The 16,772-nt window shown below is 45.6% G+C and overlaps 3 protein-coding genes across 3 annotated transcripts; 1 reads left to right on the top strand and 2 right to left on the bottom strand.

Annotated features, from left to right (window-relative positions):
• Positions 1–5,561: 5,561 nt before the first annotated feature.
• On the bottom strand, positions 5,562–7,388 carry LOC130468051 (uncharacterized). Its single transcript, XM_056837535.1, has 2 exons — positions 6,557–7,388; positions 5,562–6,463 (listed from the first exon to the last, which is right to left on the bottom strand). Exons 1-2 carry the CDS (start codon positions 7,232–7,234, stop codon positions 5,663–5,665), a joined length of 1,479 nt encoding a protein of 492 aa, XP_056693513.1. The 5' UTR covers positions 7,235–7,388; the 3' UTR covers positions 5,562–5,662.
• LOC130468052 (uncharacterized) lies at positions 7,320–9,515 on the bottom strand. The gene is made up of 2 exons (XM_056837536.1): positions 7,660–9,515; positions 7,320–7,413 (listed from the first exon to the last, which is right to left on the bottom strand). The coding sequence occupies exon 1, from the start codon at positions 9,082–9,084 to the stop codon at positions 7,978–7,980; it is 1,107 nt and encodes a 368-aa protein (XP_056693514.1). The 5' UTR covers positions 9,085–9,515; the 3' UTR covers positions 7,320–7,413; positions 7,660–7,977.
• A 2,698-nt stretch (positions 9,516–12,213) lies between these two features.
• LOC130467679 (uncharacterized) lies at positions 12,214–12,870 on the top strand. The gene has a single exon (XM_056836265.1). It carries the CDS (start codon positions 12,214–12,216, stop codon positions 12,868–12,870), a length of 657 nt encoding a protein of 218 aa, XP_056692243.1.
• The last annotated feature ends 3,902 nt before the right edge of the window (positions 12,871–16,772 follow it).

Raw genomic sequence — 16,772 nt, 5'->3', positions numbered from 1 at the left:
GACGTGCTCCAAATGGCTGATGCGTTCATCAGAACCGAGGAGTTCAACAAGGCCGCTGCAAGACTGAAAGGATCGTCGGATCCGAGAGACACAAAGAATACCCAAAGCAAGCCCGAGGGTAGCTCAAGGAAGGGGAAAGAGAAACTAGGAGCTAGAGAGATGAGCCCGAAGAAAGACGGGAGAAGGGGTGAACTTCAACCCAAGTACACCAACTACACTCCACTAGCTCTGCCCCGAAAGGAGATATTCAGCCTCAACAGAAACGACGAAAAGTGGAAACTACCTGGGAAGCTCAAGTCCAACCCAGCTCGGAGAAACAAGAACAAATGGTGCGAGTTCCATGATGACTTCGGTCACCATACCGAAGAATGCAACTCGCTGAAAGACAACATTGAGGACCTCGTTCGCCGAGGCTACCTGAAACAGTACTTGTTAGACCGAAGGGAGGAAAAAGAAAAGGCCGCAAGCGGCAAACAACACGAGCAACCCCAGAAAAGGGTCTACGAAGCAACAGGGCACAAGAAAAATGACATCCTAGTGGTGTTCGGGGGACAGAAGTCTGGCCAGGCCAGCAAAAAACACCTAAGAGCCCTCTCCCATCGGGTCAACTTCAGCGCGGTGGGAGACAACCAGCCACACCCCCCGAACATGACCTTCACTGCTGATGATTGCTTCGGAGTCCAGTACAAACATGACGATCCTCTGGTCATCTCCATGGACCTCAATAACCACAACGTACATCGAGTGTTAGTCGACGGAGGAAGTGCCGTCAATATCATCTTCAGAAACTGCTTCGAGCAGCTGATCCTCGAAGAGCCAGAGGAAGCACTGACGAAAGTCAGTTATCCTCTGATCGGATTCAACGGATCCGCAGCTATCCCTCGAGGAAAGATCACCCTGCCAGTCACAGTGGGCGAAGGCCAGGCAGCAAAAACCCTTCGGGACGAATTTTTGGTGATGGACTGCGACTCCGTATACAACGTAATCATGGGGAGAACCATGATTCACAAGATGCAAGCAGTCCCCTCCACATACCACCAGCTGATGATATACGTCTCGGATGCAGGATTCGCCGAACGAATCAGAGGTGATCAAGAAGTGGCGAGAAGAACCTGCCACACTGTTGTCCGAAAACCCAAATTGGAGGACGGCCCCGAGGAAGGAAAGGGAGCTAAGGGAGAGGAAAGCGAGGCAAAAAGGAGAAGAGCAAGCACGAGAAGCTTGTCTCCCGCAGAAGTTGATGCCCGCCCCGAAACCCTATCTCCCGAACCAGATCAAGAAATGGAGGATATCTTCCTCGAAGATAATTCAGACAGGAGCGTCCGAATAGGCAAGGGCCTAAGCTCGGGGCTCCGAATCGATTTGATCCGACTACTCAGGGATCACAAAGACATCTTTGCATGGTCAGCAGCAGATATGCCAGGGATAAATCCGAAGCTGATTTGTCACAAGCTGGATGTCAACGCTGAAGCTCGGCCAATCAAGCAAAAAAAGAGAAATTACTCCTCGGAGAAAAACAAAGCCATCGCCGAGGAAGTTAAAAAGTTGCAAGAGGCCGGATTCATCGAACCATGCATGTATCCGAAGTGGCTGGCCAACGTGGTGATGGTCAAGAAAGCGAACGGCTCATGGCGAATGTGCGTAGATTTCACAGATCTGAACCGAGCCTGCCCCAAAGACTGCTATCCCCTGCCAAGGATAGATCAACTGGTTGACTCCACCAGCGGCCATGCACTGCTCAGCTTCATGGATGCCTTTTCAGGCTACCACCAAGTATTCATGCACCCCGATGACAGGGCAAAGACAGCGTTCATCACAAGCGCAGGAGTGTTCAACTACAAAATGATGCCTTTCGGCTTGAAAAATGCCGGAGCCACCTACCAGAGGTTAGTTGACCACGTCTTCGCCGACCAGAAAGGGAGGAATGTGGAGGTCTACGTGGATGACTCCATCGTAAAAAGCATCAAGGAGGAAGACCATGTCAAAGACTTGGCAGAGACCTTCGGAAATCTGAGGAAATACAGCATGAAGCTGAACCCAAAAAAATGCGTCTTCGGGGTGAAGTCAGGGAAGTTCCTCGGATTCATGGTGAGCGAAAGAGGAATTGATGCGAACCCAGACAAAGTCCAAGCGGCATTGGATTTACCCGAGCCGAAGACCAAGAGAGATGTGCAGAGGCTACCCGGCAGGTTAGCCGCACTAACAAGGTTCATATCAAAAGCCTCGGACAAGGGAGCCCCCTTCTTCAAGGCACTGAAACCAAAGAACCTCCCCGGAGGAGAAGCAGAACCAGTCAAGAAAAAGGGGGTCCCGAGGAAAGTGGATCCCGAACTGATATGGGAACAGGAGCAAAGAGAAGCCTTTCAGCAACTCAGAGCCCACCTAGCTCAACTGCCGACACTGGCCAGACCAAAGGAGGGGGAAACCCTGTACCTATATGTCGCAGTTAGCCCTGGAACCGTCAGCGCAGTGCTTCTTCGGGAAGAAGAAAAGAAGCAACAGCCAATCTACTTCACCAGCCGAACACTCACAGGAGCCGAAACCCGGTACCCACTCATCGAGAAAGTCGCATATGCAGTAGTGGTAGCTGCACGAAAACTGAGGCCATACTTCGACTCCCACCAGATCACAGTGCTAACTGACCAACCGCTCGAAAAAGTACTCGACAAAATAGAGAGGTCAGGAAGATTGGCTGCCTGGGCCTTCGAACTATCAGAGTTCGGCATCAAATATCAGCCGAGGACAGCAATCAAAGCACAAGCATTGGCAGACTTCTTGGCCGAGTGCTCATACCAGGAAATGTTGGATGACACGAAAAGCACTTGGGAGGTCTTCACTGACGGATCTTCCACAGTAAACGGCTCAGGGGCAGGAGTTGTACTAATCCCCCCGACGGGGAAAAGCATAGAGTATGCATTGAAGTTCGGCTTCAAAGCAACCAACAACGAGGCCAAATACGAGGCCGCAATCGCAGGGATAGAGCTTTGTTTATCCCTGGAGGCCGAACATGTTCGCCTCAAAACTGATTCCCAGCTTGTAGCCAACCAGATCCGAGGGGAGTATGAGGCCAAATGGCCCAGCATGACAGCCTATTTAGCAAAAATTAAATCCTTAACGTCAAAGTTAAGATCCTTTGAAGTCATCCTCATTCCCCGAGGACAGAACACGCAAGCAGACGCACTGTCAAAACTCGCAAGCTCAACACTCGTCGACCTAAACAGGTCGGTCCACGTGGAAGTTCACCAAAAGAGAAGCATCGACTTGCTACCCACCACAGTATGCAGCCTACGTACCGAACCTAGCTGGATGGACGCAGTAGTTGCATACAAAGAAAGGGGAGAACTTCCCGAAGATAAGCTGCAAGCGAGAAAACTGAAAAGATTCAACAGATGGTTCATCATCAGCGCCGAAGGAGAGCTCATGAGGAAATCATTCTCTGCTCCGTTGCTAAAATGTGTGGGTCCAACAGACGCTGACTACATCCTAAGGGAAATCCACCTCGGGATATGCGGAAACCACATTGGAGGTAGGACATTAGCACATAAAGCCCTTCGGGCTGGGTACTGGTGGCCCACTATGGTTTCCGAGGCAAAGCAGATGGCAAGGAAATGCGAGAAATGCCAAAAGTTCGCACCAGCCATCCATCAACCAGCTCAAACCCTACAATCAACACTGTATCCCTTACCATTCGCACAGTGGGGGTTAGACATCATTGGTCCCTTCCCCTCAGCGACGAACCAGAAGAAGTGGTTGATTGTAGGAGTCGACTATTTTAGCAAATGGATCGAAGCCGAAGCTGTCTCCTCCATCACCGAACCCCAGGTCCGCAAGTTCATATGGCAGAACATCATCACAAGGTTCGGCATACCAAGACTGATGGTCTTCGACCACGGGAAACAGTTCGACAACACCCCGTTGCAAAAGTGGTGCAAACAGTTCGGCATACACCTAGCGTACTCGGCAGTCTGTCACCCACAAAGCAACGGGCAAGCCGAAGCTGCTAACAAACTCATCCTCAACGCACTCAAGAAAAGAGTCGAGGATGACAAAAACAAATGGTTAGAAGAGCTACCCGGAACGCTATGGTCCCTTCGGACCACTGAAAAAGAAGCTACCGGACAAACACCGTTCCACCTTGTATACGGATCCGAAGCTGTAATTCCTGTGGAAATCGGAACAGAAAGCCTGAGGATCCAGGCATACAACAGATATGATGGGCTCCAAGGAGAAAGCAACAATCAACTTCTATCCGAAGCTCTCGATCTACTGGACGAAGCTCGGAACGATGCAAGGACACTCAACGCAGCCTATTTGCAGAGGGTCAACAAGCATTACAACCGAAGAGTCAACGCCAGACCCCTAAAAGTCGGTGATCTAGTACTCAGAAACGCCGCCTCGGTTCAGAAAGGACGGATCCATGGCAAACTCTCAGCCACTTGGGAAGGACCATACATCATCCATTCCGAAAAAAGGCCAGGCACGTATATGCTGAAACAGTTAGATGGAACAATCCTGAAGAACCATTGGAATACCGATGTTCTCAAGAAATATTTTGTATGATCCCTGTCTGTAAACCAAGTAAGTTGTTTAATGAGAAGAGGAAAGCCATTGGCACCATGTGTTTCATTAAACTTATCTCTATAATTATTGTCCCTTTATATATATCTGCAGCCTCGGATCTGATCAATCCGAGACTAAAAACAGGTTGACTTTGCCCATTCCTTGATAAAATGCAAGAAATGACCAAATCATACACTTCAGGGAACCGTCCAGAATCCTCGGATTCGCGGTACCCTAATAAAATTTGTTCGCAACAAACAGTCGCTCGAATCAAGTTATAAAACTCCGGCTCAGATCCACGGATCGCCGAAGGCATAACTAAAGAGGCAGACTAGCGATCTCTTGCCCAGGTTTCCGAACCACAAGAGATCGGAAGAACAATCCAAACCTCTGAGCAGATCGACGGATTTGAAGAGTCTGGAAACTAAAGAGTCTCTTAGCAGATCTACGGATTTGAAGAACTCGCAAAACTAAAGAGTCTCTTAGCAGATCTACGGATTTGAAGAACTCGCAAAACTAAAGAGTCTCTTAGCAGATCTACGGATTTGAAGAACTCGCAAAACTAAAGAGTCTCTTAGCAGATCTACGGATTTGAAGAACTCGCAAAACTAAAGTCTCTTAGCAGATCTACGGATTTGAAGAACTCACAAAGTCAAAGAGCCTCTTAGCAGATCTACGGATTTGAAGAACTCGCAAAAGTTAAAAAGTCTCTTAACAGATCTACGGATTTAAAGAGCTCGCAAGATCAAAAGGTTTTTAGCAAGTCTACAGAAAGAGGAGCTCGAGAAATCTACGGATTTAAAGACCTAAAAATTGCGAAAGAACAAGTTGAAAAGAAGCAGCCAAGTAACAAACATTCATTTTTTATTCAATATTTGGGGGAAGTACAAATACATCGAAAAACCTCAAAAATTGAAAACAAAATGAAACAAGTTAAAATCGGCAGCCATCAACAGACAATACCGGCCTACCGAAGTACTAAAGAAAACAAGCAAGAAATAAGTACAACGCAGCGCCGAGGCAAAAGGGGGAAAGGCAAGCACATGTTCGGAAGTCCTCAACTGGAACCGACCGACTCTGAAGAAGACGACTGCCCGAATCCCTAGCTCTTGGGAGTCTCAGGAGCATCCCCCAGAGGAGCATCCTTCGAAGAACCCCCAGCAGTAGTATCACCTTCGGAAGCCGCCTTCTGGGCCCGAGCCTCTGCAAGAGCAGCTTGGCGTTCAGCTTCAGCTTCGTCTCGATCGGCCTGGCACTCCACCAAGTGATCCTGGGCCCTCATCCAGAGCGGAACCTTCTCATTCCAAGGGAAATGAGGCATATGCTTCGCGAACATCCGCCGAGCACCCAGGATGCCATTCCAGTATTGCTCTCTACACTGATCAGCAGTGTAGAGGTCAACTCTCTCTTGCTCCAACTTCCGAATGGCAGCATCTTTCTCTCGGATCTTCAGCTGGAGAACGGGCACCTTGTCAGCTTGATTCTGAACAATCTCCCGGTGCTTGATAAACTGCTGAAGCCTCGCCTCCGCTTCCTGGCTCTGCTTAATGGCCGCCTCAAATTTAGACGTCATCTCCTTGAGAAGACTGTCTTTTTCTTCAAGTTCGCTCGCAAACTTGGCAGCCATTTCTCTCCTCTCCCTGTCGAAGGAAGCTATCTTTTCAGCATCCTCTTCAACTTGGAAAGTGAGCCTCCCAACTTCGGCCCCGATCTGTTCCGCCGCTTCCCTAGCCTCACGACTGTACTGAAGGTACAGTTGCTTGAGGTCCACCATCTCGGCCATGAGCTGCCCAGCCTTCTGGTCCAAGACAGGGATATCACGAGCATAAGCCTCCTGATACCTCCTCAGCTGCCTTTCCTCAACCGAGCTACACTCGGAAGCGAACGAGGACCAGAAAACAGCCTGGGAAAGAAGAAAGGACGAGAAAAGATGAGGAAAGAAGAAAACAACAAACCAAAAAAAAAAGGAACTCAAAACAAAATTTCCAACACTTACCTCATTCAGATAATATTGGGCCATCATAGCTGGGTTCCTCTCCTCAGCTCCAGGAACCCTCCACTGCGGGTTGGCCCGAAGAAGATTCTCCCGTGCAGCTTCGGGACCCACCAAAGATCCCACGTGAGCCATGGGGTTCTCCCCCAAAACCGGAGCTCTGGCATAGCGAGCCATCGCCTCCCTTACCTCCTCGGGGATCCGTTTCAGCGGAACATCCGAGCAAGGGTCAGCGTGGATCAGTCTATCCAGGGCCGAGGTCGAAGTGGAGCCCAAGGTCGAATGACGCCTCTTCCTCGTCAGACCCTGCTCGGGTTGCTCCTCCTCAGCAGAAGGGACCTCCTTCTCAGCTTCGGGAACCTCTGCGTGAGCTTCGGTGAGATCCACCATCTCCTTATCCGGACTTTTCTCCCTTTCGAGAGAAACGTCAGCAGCTTCTTCCTTCTGCTCGGCCACAATAGGGACATCCGAGCCAGGAACAAGGTCGGCTTCAATTGCCTCCATCACCTTGGTTATATCCTGGATCTCGATCCCTAAAGCAGCAGACGGCTTCAGCGGAGAAGGGATGGTATCTTCCTCAGCCAGCGGTTGGTCCACAGGAGGCGGTTCCGCAACCACCACACTCTTCAACTTCTGCCCGGGCAAGGGCATGAAGTGAAGGAGATTTTTGGGAGGAGGCATGACTTCCGAAACCACTTCCTACAGGGCAAACGCTCAAAGGTCAGTTTCAGAAAAAGAGGGAACAGATCACAAAAGCTCTAAGTCAGAACAAATACCCTCTCCGAAGACTGATCAGCTTTCGCCTTCTTCGGATGCGCAGAAGGCCTCAAAAGAGTGCTGCTCTTCCTTTTGCGCTGATCCTAAACAGAAGAAACCAAGGGTCAATAAATGTAAAACAAGACAAAGGAAGGAATAAAGAAAAATCGCGAAGTACCCGGTTCCTAGATAAAGAGATATCTATCCGAGCCGGAGATGAAACCGAAGGAACGGCACGCGGCACAGCGTCAGTCCCAGGACCCTAAAAAGATGGTCCAGGACCAAGACGTTAGCCGACGGCCAACCAAAAAGAAAGACAAGCAAAAGACCTCGAGATTAGAAACACTCACCGGATCCGAGGTTGTCCTCAAATCAGGGAGCACGACTTTCACTGGAACAGCTTCGGGAGAAGAGGCAGAATCCCACGGATCAGCTCGAACTTCAGATATCCGAGCGACACCCGACGGAGACAGCACGTAATCCTTCAAGCGAGGATTGCGAGGATTCTCCTTCCCGAACTTATAATCAGGGGCCGAGTCGTGAATGGTCTTCAGATCCAAAGAAATACCCAAGACCACAGGATCAACGCAGCTAAAACCGTACTCTGCAGAAACAAAGCACAAAACGAAATCAGTAAAACGAGACCAAAAAGGAGGAGGACAAACTTACTAAAGCACGGTCCCAGCCGAAAGACACCTACCCCTGTCAAAAATCCTGCTGAGACCGGCAACAGCAAGAATGTCCTCCCGCAAGATATAGTTGAGGTTCGGGAGCCAGTTGGACGGCAATTTGTAGTTGTCCTCCCGAGCCAAAAACCACTGGAGGAGATCCACGTAGTGGTGATGGTTCCGATCCGGAGCAGCCACGCTTCGCATATCAGGATCAGGAGTCACAAACCACTTCAGAGGGCGGTAAAAATGTGGATGCTTCGGATCTGTCGTCACACGAACGAACAACCACTCCGTCTTCCAGTTATGATCAGAGCTGAGGTAAGGGTAGGCCGTAATATAGTTCGGCTCCCCCTTTCTTCGGGATCTTTTGTTGATAATGGTCCACCAACCATACCCATCCCCCTTGGAAGCGTGGTTGAAAGATAGATCGTGCAGATCCCGAAACACGGCAACAGAGCATGGAAAGTTAATAAAATCGCACACCCATCTAAATCCGATGATGTGCCTCATAGATTTGGGGGTAAGCTGGGCCAAACTGATGTTGTACGACACCAGGAGCTCGGATACGAAGGGATCCAAAGGAAAGCGGAGACCGTTCTCCAAATGATGAGTATACACAGAGATGAACCCCCTCGGCGGATGAGTCACCCGAGGACGCTCCTGGTCGGGAAGCTCGCACCAGTACCCCAAGGCGTGCTGGATTCCGTATAACTCTTCGGCCCTCCGATGGTAATGCCCCAGCTTCGCCTCCACCAACCAGTCACCACTGACCGATTTTTCCAAGGGACCATCGATCTTAGTGGTCTCATGCAGAATCGGGGCATACTTGCCCTGCGGATCAGCTTCAGTCCAATGAACTGGAAACTCAGGGTAGGAGCGGCGCACACCCGAAGAGCCAGCTTTCTTACCAGAAGTTGCGCGTTCAGACACGCTAGACCCGCCAACAACATCATCTTTCGAAGCATCCCAACCAGTCGAACGCCTCTCCACTGGCCTCTCCGAAGGCCGACCCCTTGAAGTTTTCGGTAACCTTCCCGAAGGCACGTTCTCCCTCTCACTAGAGGAGCCAACGACGAACTTGCTCTTGCCCCTATTCTTTGCCATGGCCGCGAATTCTCGGTCTAGGGTTGAGATTGAGGGGTAGAAGGAAAAACGAAGAAAAAAGGAGAATTCAGAAACAAATTACCTTTTTCCGAAGCGGAATTCGCCGATAAAACGAACAACACAAGTTCCCGAAGCCTAAAGTTGGCCGAATTTCGTAGATCTGAAGAAACAAATTGCACTGCGATCGCCGGAATTTAGAGAGAGAAAGGGTCTGAAAGAAGGAGTAAAAAGTTCGAAAAGAGCAATGCACCCCGTATTTATAGAAAAGAAAAGGGGCGCATCAACTTCCTCAACCCACGATCTCCACGGCACAATACAACTCCCAACACTTGTCATCAATGCAAATCATCCCTTTTCAGAAAAAGAGAGGGAACTTTCGGACTTCTGACAGCTGGAAACCCACCCATTTAATTCTAAATGGACCGGGTCTGGGGGGCATGTTGTTTGGGGGCTCCCAATTGATTCTCAATTGGGCCACTAAGTCCAAAGCCCAATGGCTCTAATCAAACAGCATCAAACCCACCAATGGCTAGTCAGCCATCCATCAAGGCCCAAGGCCCAATAGCAATAAATGACCTATGGGCATTTATTATGCAAACACTATAAATAGGCCGCCAAGGCTCACACCTCAAGGTACGTCCAATTTTACCGCCTTAAGACTACTCTTCTAGAGAACTTCTCTCTAGAATCCGAGCATCATTCTTACTTAGGCATCGGAGGGGCTTTCCTCGGAAACACCCCCGAGGCTAGTGACTTTGCTCTTGTGCAGGTGAATTCGGACTCCACTCATTCAAACAAGCAAGATCTTCAACACATACAAAAGGGCCTTCATTCGAAGCCCATTGTTTCCATCTTTACAACACCGGAACACGGAGTATATAAAATGTTTTGGTTTGGTAAAACCAATAAAATTGATGTACATTAATACATTTGATCACTTAATTCAAAATGATGGCTAATTATCATCAATAATTTTAGACATTGCAACAATTTGGACAAATTTGTCATTAGAGATGGAAATAAGAAAGGGGTAAAAGATAAATATAGTGTTATATATTACATACAACTTGGAATCATTAAGATATACGGAACAGCTCTATGGAAAAACCTCTCCAATCCTCACCAGAGGAACTTGACTCAACAGCCCAATCTACCAAAAAATCCAAACGTAAAATAACACACCTCATCTTCAATCAAAATGCTGATCAAGAGATGGCTGAAGCAACTAATCATCTATCCCAAATTTCGCTTCTACGAACCGAAACAGGAAGACCTGGACACATGCCAACCAATGGCCCTTCCTTTCGTGATATGGTAGCTGCTGACCATATGCAAAGGGCCTTTGACAATAGTCTAATACAGGAAGATGAAGACGATGTCTCCGACGATGACATGCCGCCAGACGACACCATTGATGACCCACAATGCCCACTTATCCTCTTAACCAAAGAGGAGAAAAAAAGACTGAGACACCCATGGAAATATGCACTAATCATCAAAATGTTTGAAAGCAAAATAGGTTACATGTCTCTCATGAAACGCCTAAAAAAGAAGTGGGAACTAAGTGGTGGGTTGGTCCTTACCGATGTAGGACATGAATACTTCATTGCCCGTTTCTCGAACGTAGGAGATTACAATCATGTTCTTACCCAAGGACCCTGGATGTTTGATGATAATTATCTAACCATCCGCAAATGGATCCCAAATTTTGTACCTGATAATGCACCGATGCGCTTCCTCACAGCCTGGGTGCGTATCCCACATTTATCAGTGGAATAGTTTGATCAGGAATTCCTTAAAAAGGTTGGAGGCAAGATAGGCAAGGTAATAAGAATTGATCAGAACACAGCCACAGCGGAAAGAGGTCAATTTACACGCCTGAGTGTGGAACTGGATTTATCAAAACCCTTACTATCAAAATTTTGGTTAAAGGGGAAGATCTGGAAAATTCAGTATGAAGGATTGAAGATGATCTGCTTTCGTTGCGGGAAAATTGGCCACAATGGTAATAGCTGCTCACTTAACCCCGATAACCAAGCACAAATCATTGAATATGAAAAGGACACAACCCCCATGGGGGACCCCCTACTCCATCGACTAGAAGACGAACAACCTTTTGGATCATGGATGATGGTGAAAAAGCCACCTCCTCGGAGAAGACCACCCCGACCGGAAAAAATCAGTCGGTAAAAACCAACTCCGACGGGGCAAGATCGGGTCAAAGACAAGCACACCAAAATCAAGGACAGAGCAAATCAGGGGATACCCAGGGAGCAAAAATCGGTGGTTCGAGATTCGCGGTGCTGAATGGGATCAATCAAAGCGAAATTAGCGGGATTATGGAAAACAAATCAATTAGAGAGAATATTGGGGCGAATCCAATTACAGGAAATATTGAAACAATTGACTTAGGGAAGGATTCCCAAAATTCTGGTATGGGAGGAATTCTAAATCCCTTTAATTTAGGGATTGAGGGTAATCGCAATCAGAATATTGCCTCAAATAAACAATGAAAAACCAAAAAGAAACAGAATATTACTCCTAATAATACTCTAAAAAATAGGACTAATATTCAGTTTCCTTTGGGAGACCAAATTCCAGTCAACAGTTCCCTTGGCAAAGAAAACTCCTTAGTTGTTTTTCAAGCTACACAAGAATCCAATCAGATCAGGAACTCCAATTCCCTTGACAAGCACGATTCAAGGATTGAGAAGCCACAAACAGCCACACCAAACCTAAGCACTGCAAACCCCAAGCCTTTGACTTCTGCTACTCCAATCTCTGAAACAAGCTCCCATGACTCAGTTGAATCCCATGTATCTCCAACCCCCTATCGAACCAATAATGCTCAACATTCCCCCGGAGAAGATTATATGTGCAAACTACCCGATGACCAACCCGTATATGGGCATAGCCGACCCCCTGGCCCACAAGCTTGTATTGGAGGTTCACTCATGGCAAGCCCCAGGCCAAGAATCACTAGAGATGATGGTAACCTTGAGGTTACCAACTGACATTGACAAAGCATTGAAATCCATCTCAAATGCCTACAAATCAGTATTCCCTAACTCTCTGAATCTTATGAATAATACACATAACATTAATATTGGTCTTCCCCCCATAACGTGCATGGTGTGGAACTCTCAAGGGGCGGGAAGCCGAGAATTTCTATCTGCTCTGAGAGAAATCATTCGAGTAAACAAACCTATGATCTTTGCCCTGGTCGAAACCCACATGGGTGGTGCTAGAGCGGAGAGAATTGCAACAGTGCTGAGTTATGGTGGCCATACAAGAGTTGATGCACAAGGGTTTAGTGGAGGAATATGGGTGTTCTGGAAACCTGAACTCATCACAGTAAACCCCATAGAACAACATAATCAGTACATAACCATGGAGATCACAAGAATTGGTGAAGTCCCTTGGTATTTCACAACTGTTTATGCAAGTCCAGACCCCTCAAAACGACAAGATCTAATTTGGCGAGAGCTGGAGAACTTTGCAGCAAGAAATAACAAACCTTGGATGCTTGCAGGTGACTTCAATGAAACAAGGTTTGACTGGGAGCGAAGCTCGAGCTGTTCTGAAACATCCAGACGCAGCAACCACTTCAATCAATGGGTTGAACACAATCAACTACTTGAAATCGAATTCTCTTGCCCTTCCCACACATGGGCAAGAGGGAATTCGGCTGAAACCAGAACCAGTGCTAGGCTTGATCGAGCACTATGCAGTACAGAATGGGGACTGGTTTTTGATAAAGCCAGGGTTAAACACTGTTGTTCCTAAGTTTTGGTTGATGACACACACATATTGCAAACTTCCTGATTATGGTTGCTAAATGACTTTGAACAGGCATATGCCCAAGTTTCTATTAGGATAGGAACTTGAATAAACTGGTGAAGTTCCTGAGGTACACTTGGAACAGTCAATGGAGTTTCAGAGCTGGAAGTTGTATCTGTTCCAGTTTGAAGTCACAAGAGGAGCAACACAGTTACATATCAAGAGTTCCGAATATCCACAAGAACTATTACAGACTCATAGCCAAGAGTTCCTGGTTAGCAAGAGAGGAACTCATCAATGTTCCTTAGCTGGAACGTCTGAAGCTTCTGAGTTGCAAGTTCCAGACAAAGGGAAGACATAAAGTCTAGGTAGTCCACTGTACTTAGAATTTTATGTAAATATTAATTATGCAAATGGTATATAGAGTACTCAAGGAACTTATGATTTAATTAGGCCATTTATTTTATTGGAAGCGATTTTTATGGAAAAATAAAAACAAGTTTTACATATTTAATATAAAATAGATTTACGTTTTATTTTATTTAAACAAAACTTATTTTCCTAAATATTCTCCTAAGTTTTTGTAGATAAATAAAATCTGTTTTAAAGAAATATTTTAGGGTTTGATTGAGTCAAACCACCAACTGCTTTGTGGCTGAACGTGGGAAGTGGTCTTCTCCTTGTTCCTCAAGTCAAGGGACGTGGAGACCAAAGTGCTGGCAGTTAGCAGTTGAGGTTTTGAAGGGAACTAACCCTAAGGATAAACACTATAAAAGGGAAATCGTTTTTGGTTTAAAGTACACAAACATTCTGAGAGTTTTTGCTTTCCTAAAAACGTTTTGTCTAAGATTTTCTAAAACAGTTTGTGTCCTAGTTAATTCAAAGTTCCTAAGTTCCTTATATCCACACAAAAGCATTATTAATATCTAGAGTTATCCAAACACGAATTATATTTTGTATTAGTAAGGATAGAGTTATCCTGTTTAGACTTAGAGTTTAAGTCTGAGAGAGAGAAGTCAAGGAGTTGTAATCGAAGTAGATTACTGTGAGGAACACGAGTTTGAGAGGAACTTGTGTTGGAGAGATTATTGTAATCGAGGCATTACCATAATAAAAGAATTCTCTTCTTGATTAGTATCAAGAAGTTTTCACAATTATTGTTATTGTCTTCTCTATTCTCAGTTTCTTGATTGTTTCTTAAGTTCCGCAAGAAACTTTATCAAAGTTCTAATTACAATTCACCCCCCCCTCTTGTGCGTGTTCCTACTGGAATAACAGTTGGTATCAGAGCCAGTACTCACTAAAACACAGGAAACCCTGTTTGAGTCAAGTTCCTGAAAGTATGAACTCACAAGAGAAACTGGAAGAAGGTTACTCGACACAAAGGCCACCTATGTTCAATGGCAAGTTCTACTCATACTGGAAGAATAGAATGGAGATATTCATCAAAGCTGAAAATTACCAAGTTTGGCGTGTAATTGAAGTTGGAGACTTCGAGGTAACAAAGACCAATGCTGAAAACGAGGTAGTTCCTAAACCAATGTCTGAATTTTCTAAAGAAGACTTTGATAAATATGAGATGAATGCCATGGCTGTCAAAATCTTGCATTGCGGGCTTGGACCTCATGAACACAACAGAGTCATGGGGTGCAAGAACGCAAAACAGATTTGGGAACTACTTCAAGTAACCCACGAAGGAACTAATGAAGTCAAGCGTTCCAAAATTGACCTTTTGATGTCTAAATATGAAAGATTTGAGATGCTTCCAAAAGAAACTATTCAAGAAATGTTCACTAGATTTACTAACATAACCAATGAATTAGTTTCTCTTGGTAGAATCATTCCCACAGATGAACAGGTAAGAAAAATACTAAGAAGCATGCCACAAGATGATCGCTGGAGAACAAAGGTCACTGCACTGTTTGAGACCAAGGACTTCACCAAGTTCAACATTGAACAACTTGCTGGTTCCTTGATGACACACGAACTGCATCTTGGAGCTGCTGTTCCCGAGAGCTCAAGAAGTCGAGGACTTGCTCTAAAGGCTGAGGAACTCGATGAATCTGAACCAGATGAAGAAGAGGCTGCCATGCTGGTCAGAAGAATGAGAAAGCTCTATAGGAACTTCAAACCAGGAAACCAGAAAGGAAGGAACTTTGCCAAGAAAATCACTAGTTCCAAAACTGAGCAAGGTTGCTTCAAATGTGGAGAAACTGATCATCAAATTCGTGAATGCCCTCTGTGGGAGAACGACAAGACCAGAGGAAAAGGGAAGGAACAGGTCAAAGATCGCTTTAACAAGTCTACCTTCAACAGACCAAACTTCAAGAAGGCCATGATAGCTGCATGGGGCGAAGCAACAGACTCAGAAGACGATGAGGAACAACCAAATGAAGAAACTGCAAATCTCTGCCTTATGGCTAGAACAGAAGGAACTGATCAAGTTCCATCAGAAGAAGTAAGTTCCTCCACTCTTCAGTGTCTCTCAAAGTCAAAACTAATTGAACTGTTGCTAGAAACTCTAGATGATTACAAAAAGCTAAGTATATTAAAAGCACAAAGTGATAGAGCCTTGGAACTCAGTAAAGACCACATAAATTATCTGAACAATATTAGATCTGATGTCCAAGGCAGGTTCTTTGAATTACTAGATAGAAATACCTCTATTAATGAGTCATTCGAAAAAATTAGAAATGAAAACATCCTTCTACAAGTTCAACTCAGTCAATATAAGATGTTTAATTTAAGTTTAGATCCTACAAAATCCTTGGAAATCAACATGGGAATTTTTAACATCGACTTAGAAAATTTAAACAAAGATCTGATCACCACAAAGGAACAAAAAGAGAAACTGGAAAGGGAACTATCCATGGCCAGGGCACAGAGACAACCACCTAAAGTTCCTCCCAAATGGATTGAGAATGCTCAATCTAAGAGAACAGAAGGATTGGGCTTTAACCATAAAAATAGTCATAAGAAGAAGTATGTGGATCTTCCTAGTGTAAAAGTCTGCTTCTCATGTGGAAGTGGAAGTCACATAAGTACTGAGTGTTCCAAGATGAAGGAACAGGATCAAAGAAACATAAATTATGTAAAGCAAAAATGGGTTAAGAAGTCTGAAGTTATAGTTGAAAAGGAACTCGAGGAAACCCGAGTTCCTGTAACTAACCTTTGATCTCTTTACAGATTCTAGTGAAGGGGAACAGCTCGTGGTATCTCGACAGCGGGTGTTCCAAACACATGACAGGAGACAAATCTAAATTCCTCTCACTAGAAGCCTACAATGGAGGAACTGTGACCTTTGGAGACAACATGAAAGGAGAAATTATTGGAATTGGAAAAGTTGGAAGGTCAAGTTCCTACGCCATTGAAAATGTATTTTTAGTCGAGGGTTTGATGCACAGTCTACTAAGCATCTCTCAATTCTGTGACAAAGGAAACTCTGTAAGTTTTACTTCTGAAAACTGTCAAATCATAAACAATAACACTGGGAAGGTTATTTTGGAAGGAACTCGTAAAGGGAACACATATTCTGTGGATCTCAATACAGTTCCCAGGAACAATCTAACCTGCCTCAGTGCCCTTGAAGAAAATTCCCTACTATGGCACAGGAGGTTTGGACATGCTAGTTTCTCGCTGCTTGACAAACTAAGATCAAAGGAACTGGTTCGAGGACTCCCCTCAATCAAGTTCCTAACTGATAAAGTGTGTGATGCATGTGCAAAAGGCAAGCATGTCCGAAGTTCCTTTAAATCTAAGAAATTGGTAAGCACCACAAAACCATTGGAACTCATCCATATGGACTTATGTGGACCAATGAGAATTCAAAGCAGAAGTGGGAAAAAATATGTATTAGTTATTGTTGATGATTACTCTCGCTTTACTTGGGTCATATTTCTAACAAGCAA

This window comes from Spinacia oleracea, chromosome 2, assembly GCF_020520425.1.
Source record: "Spinacia oleracea cultivar Varoflay chromosome 2, BTI_SOV_V1, whole genome shotgun sequence".
NCBI lineage: Eukaryota > Viridiplantae > Streptophyta > Magnoliopsida > Caryophyllales > Amaranthaceae > Spinacia > Spinacia oleracea.
This window is presented reverse-complemented; position numbering and strand designations above follow the sequence as displayed.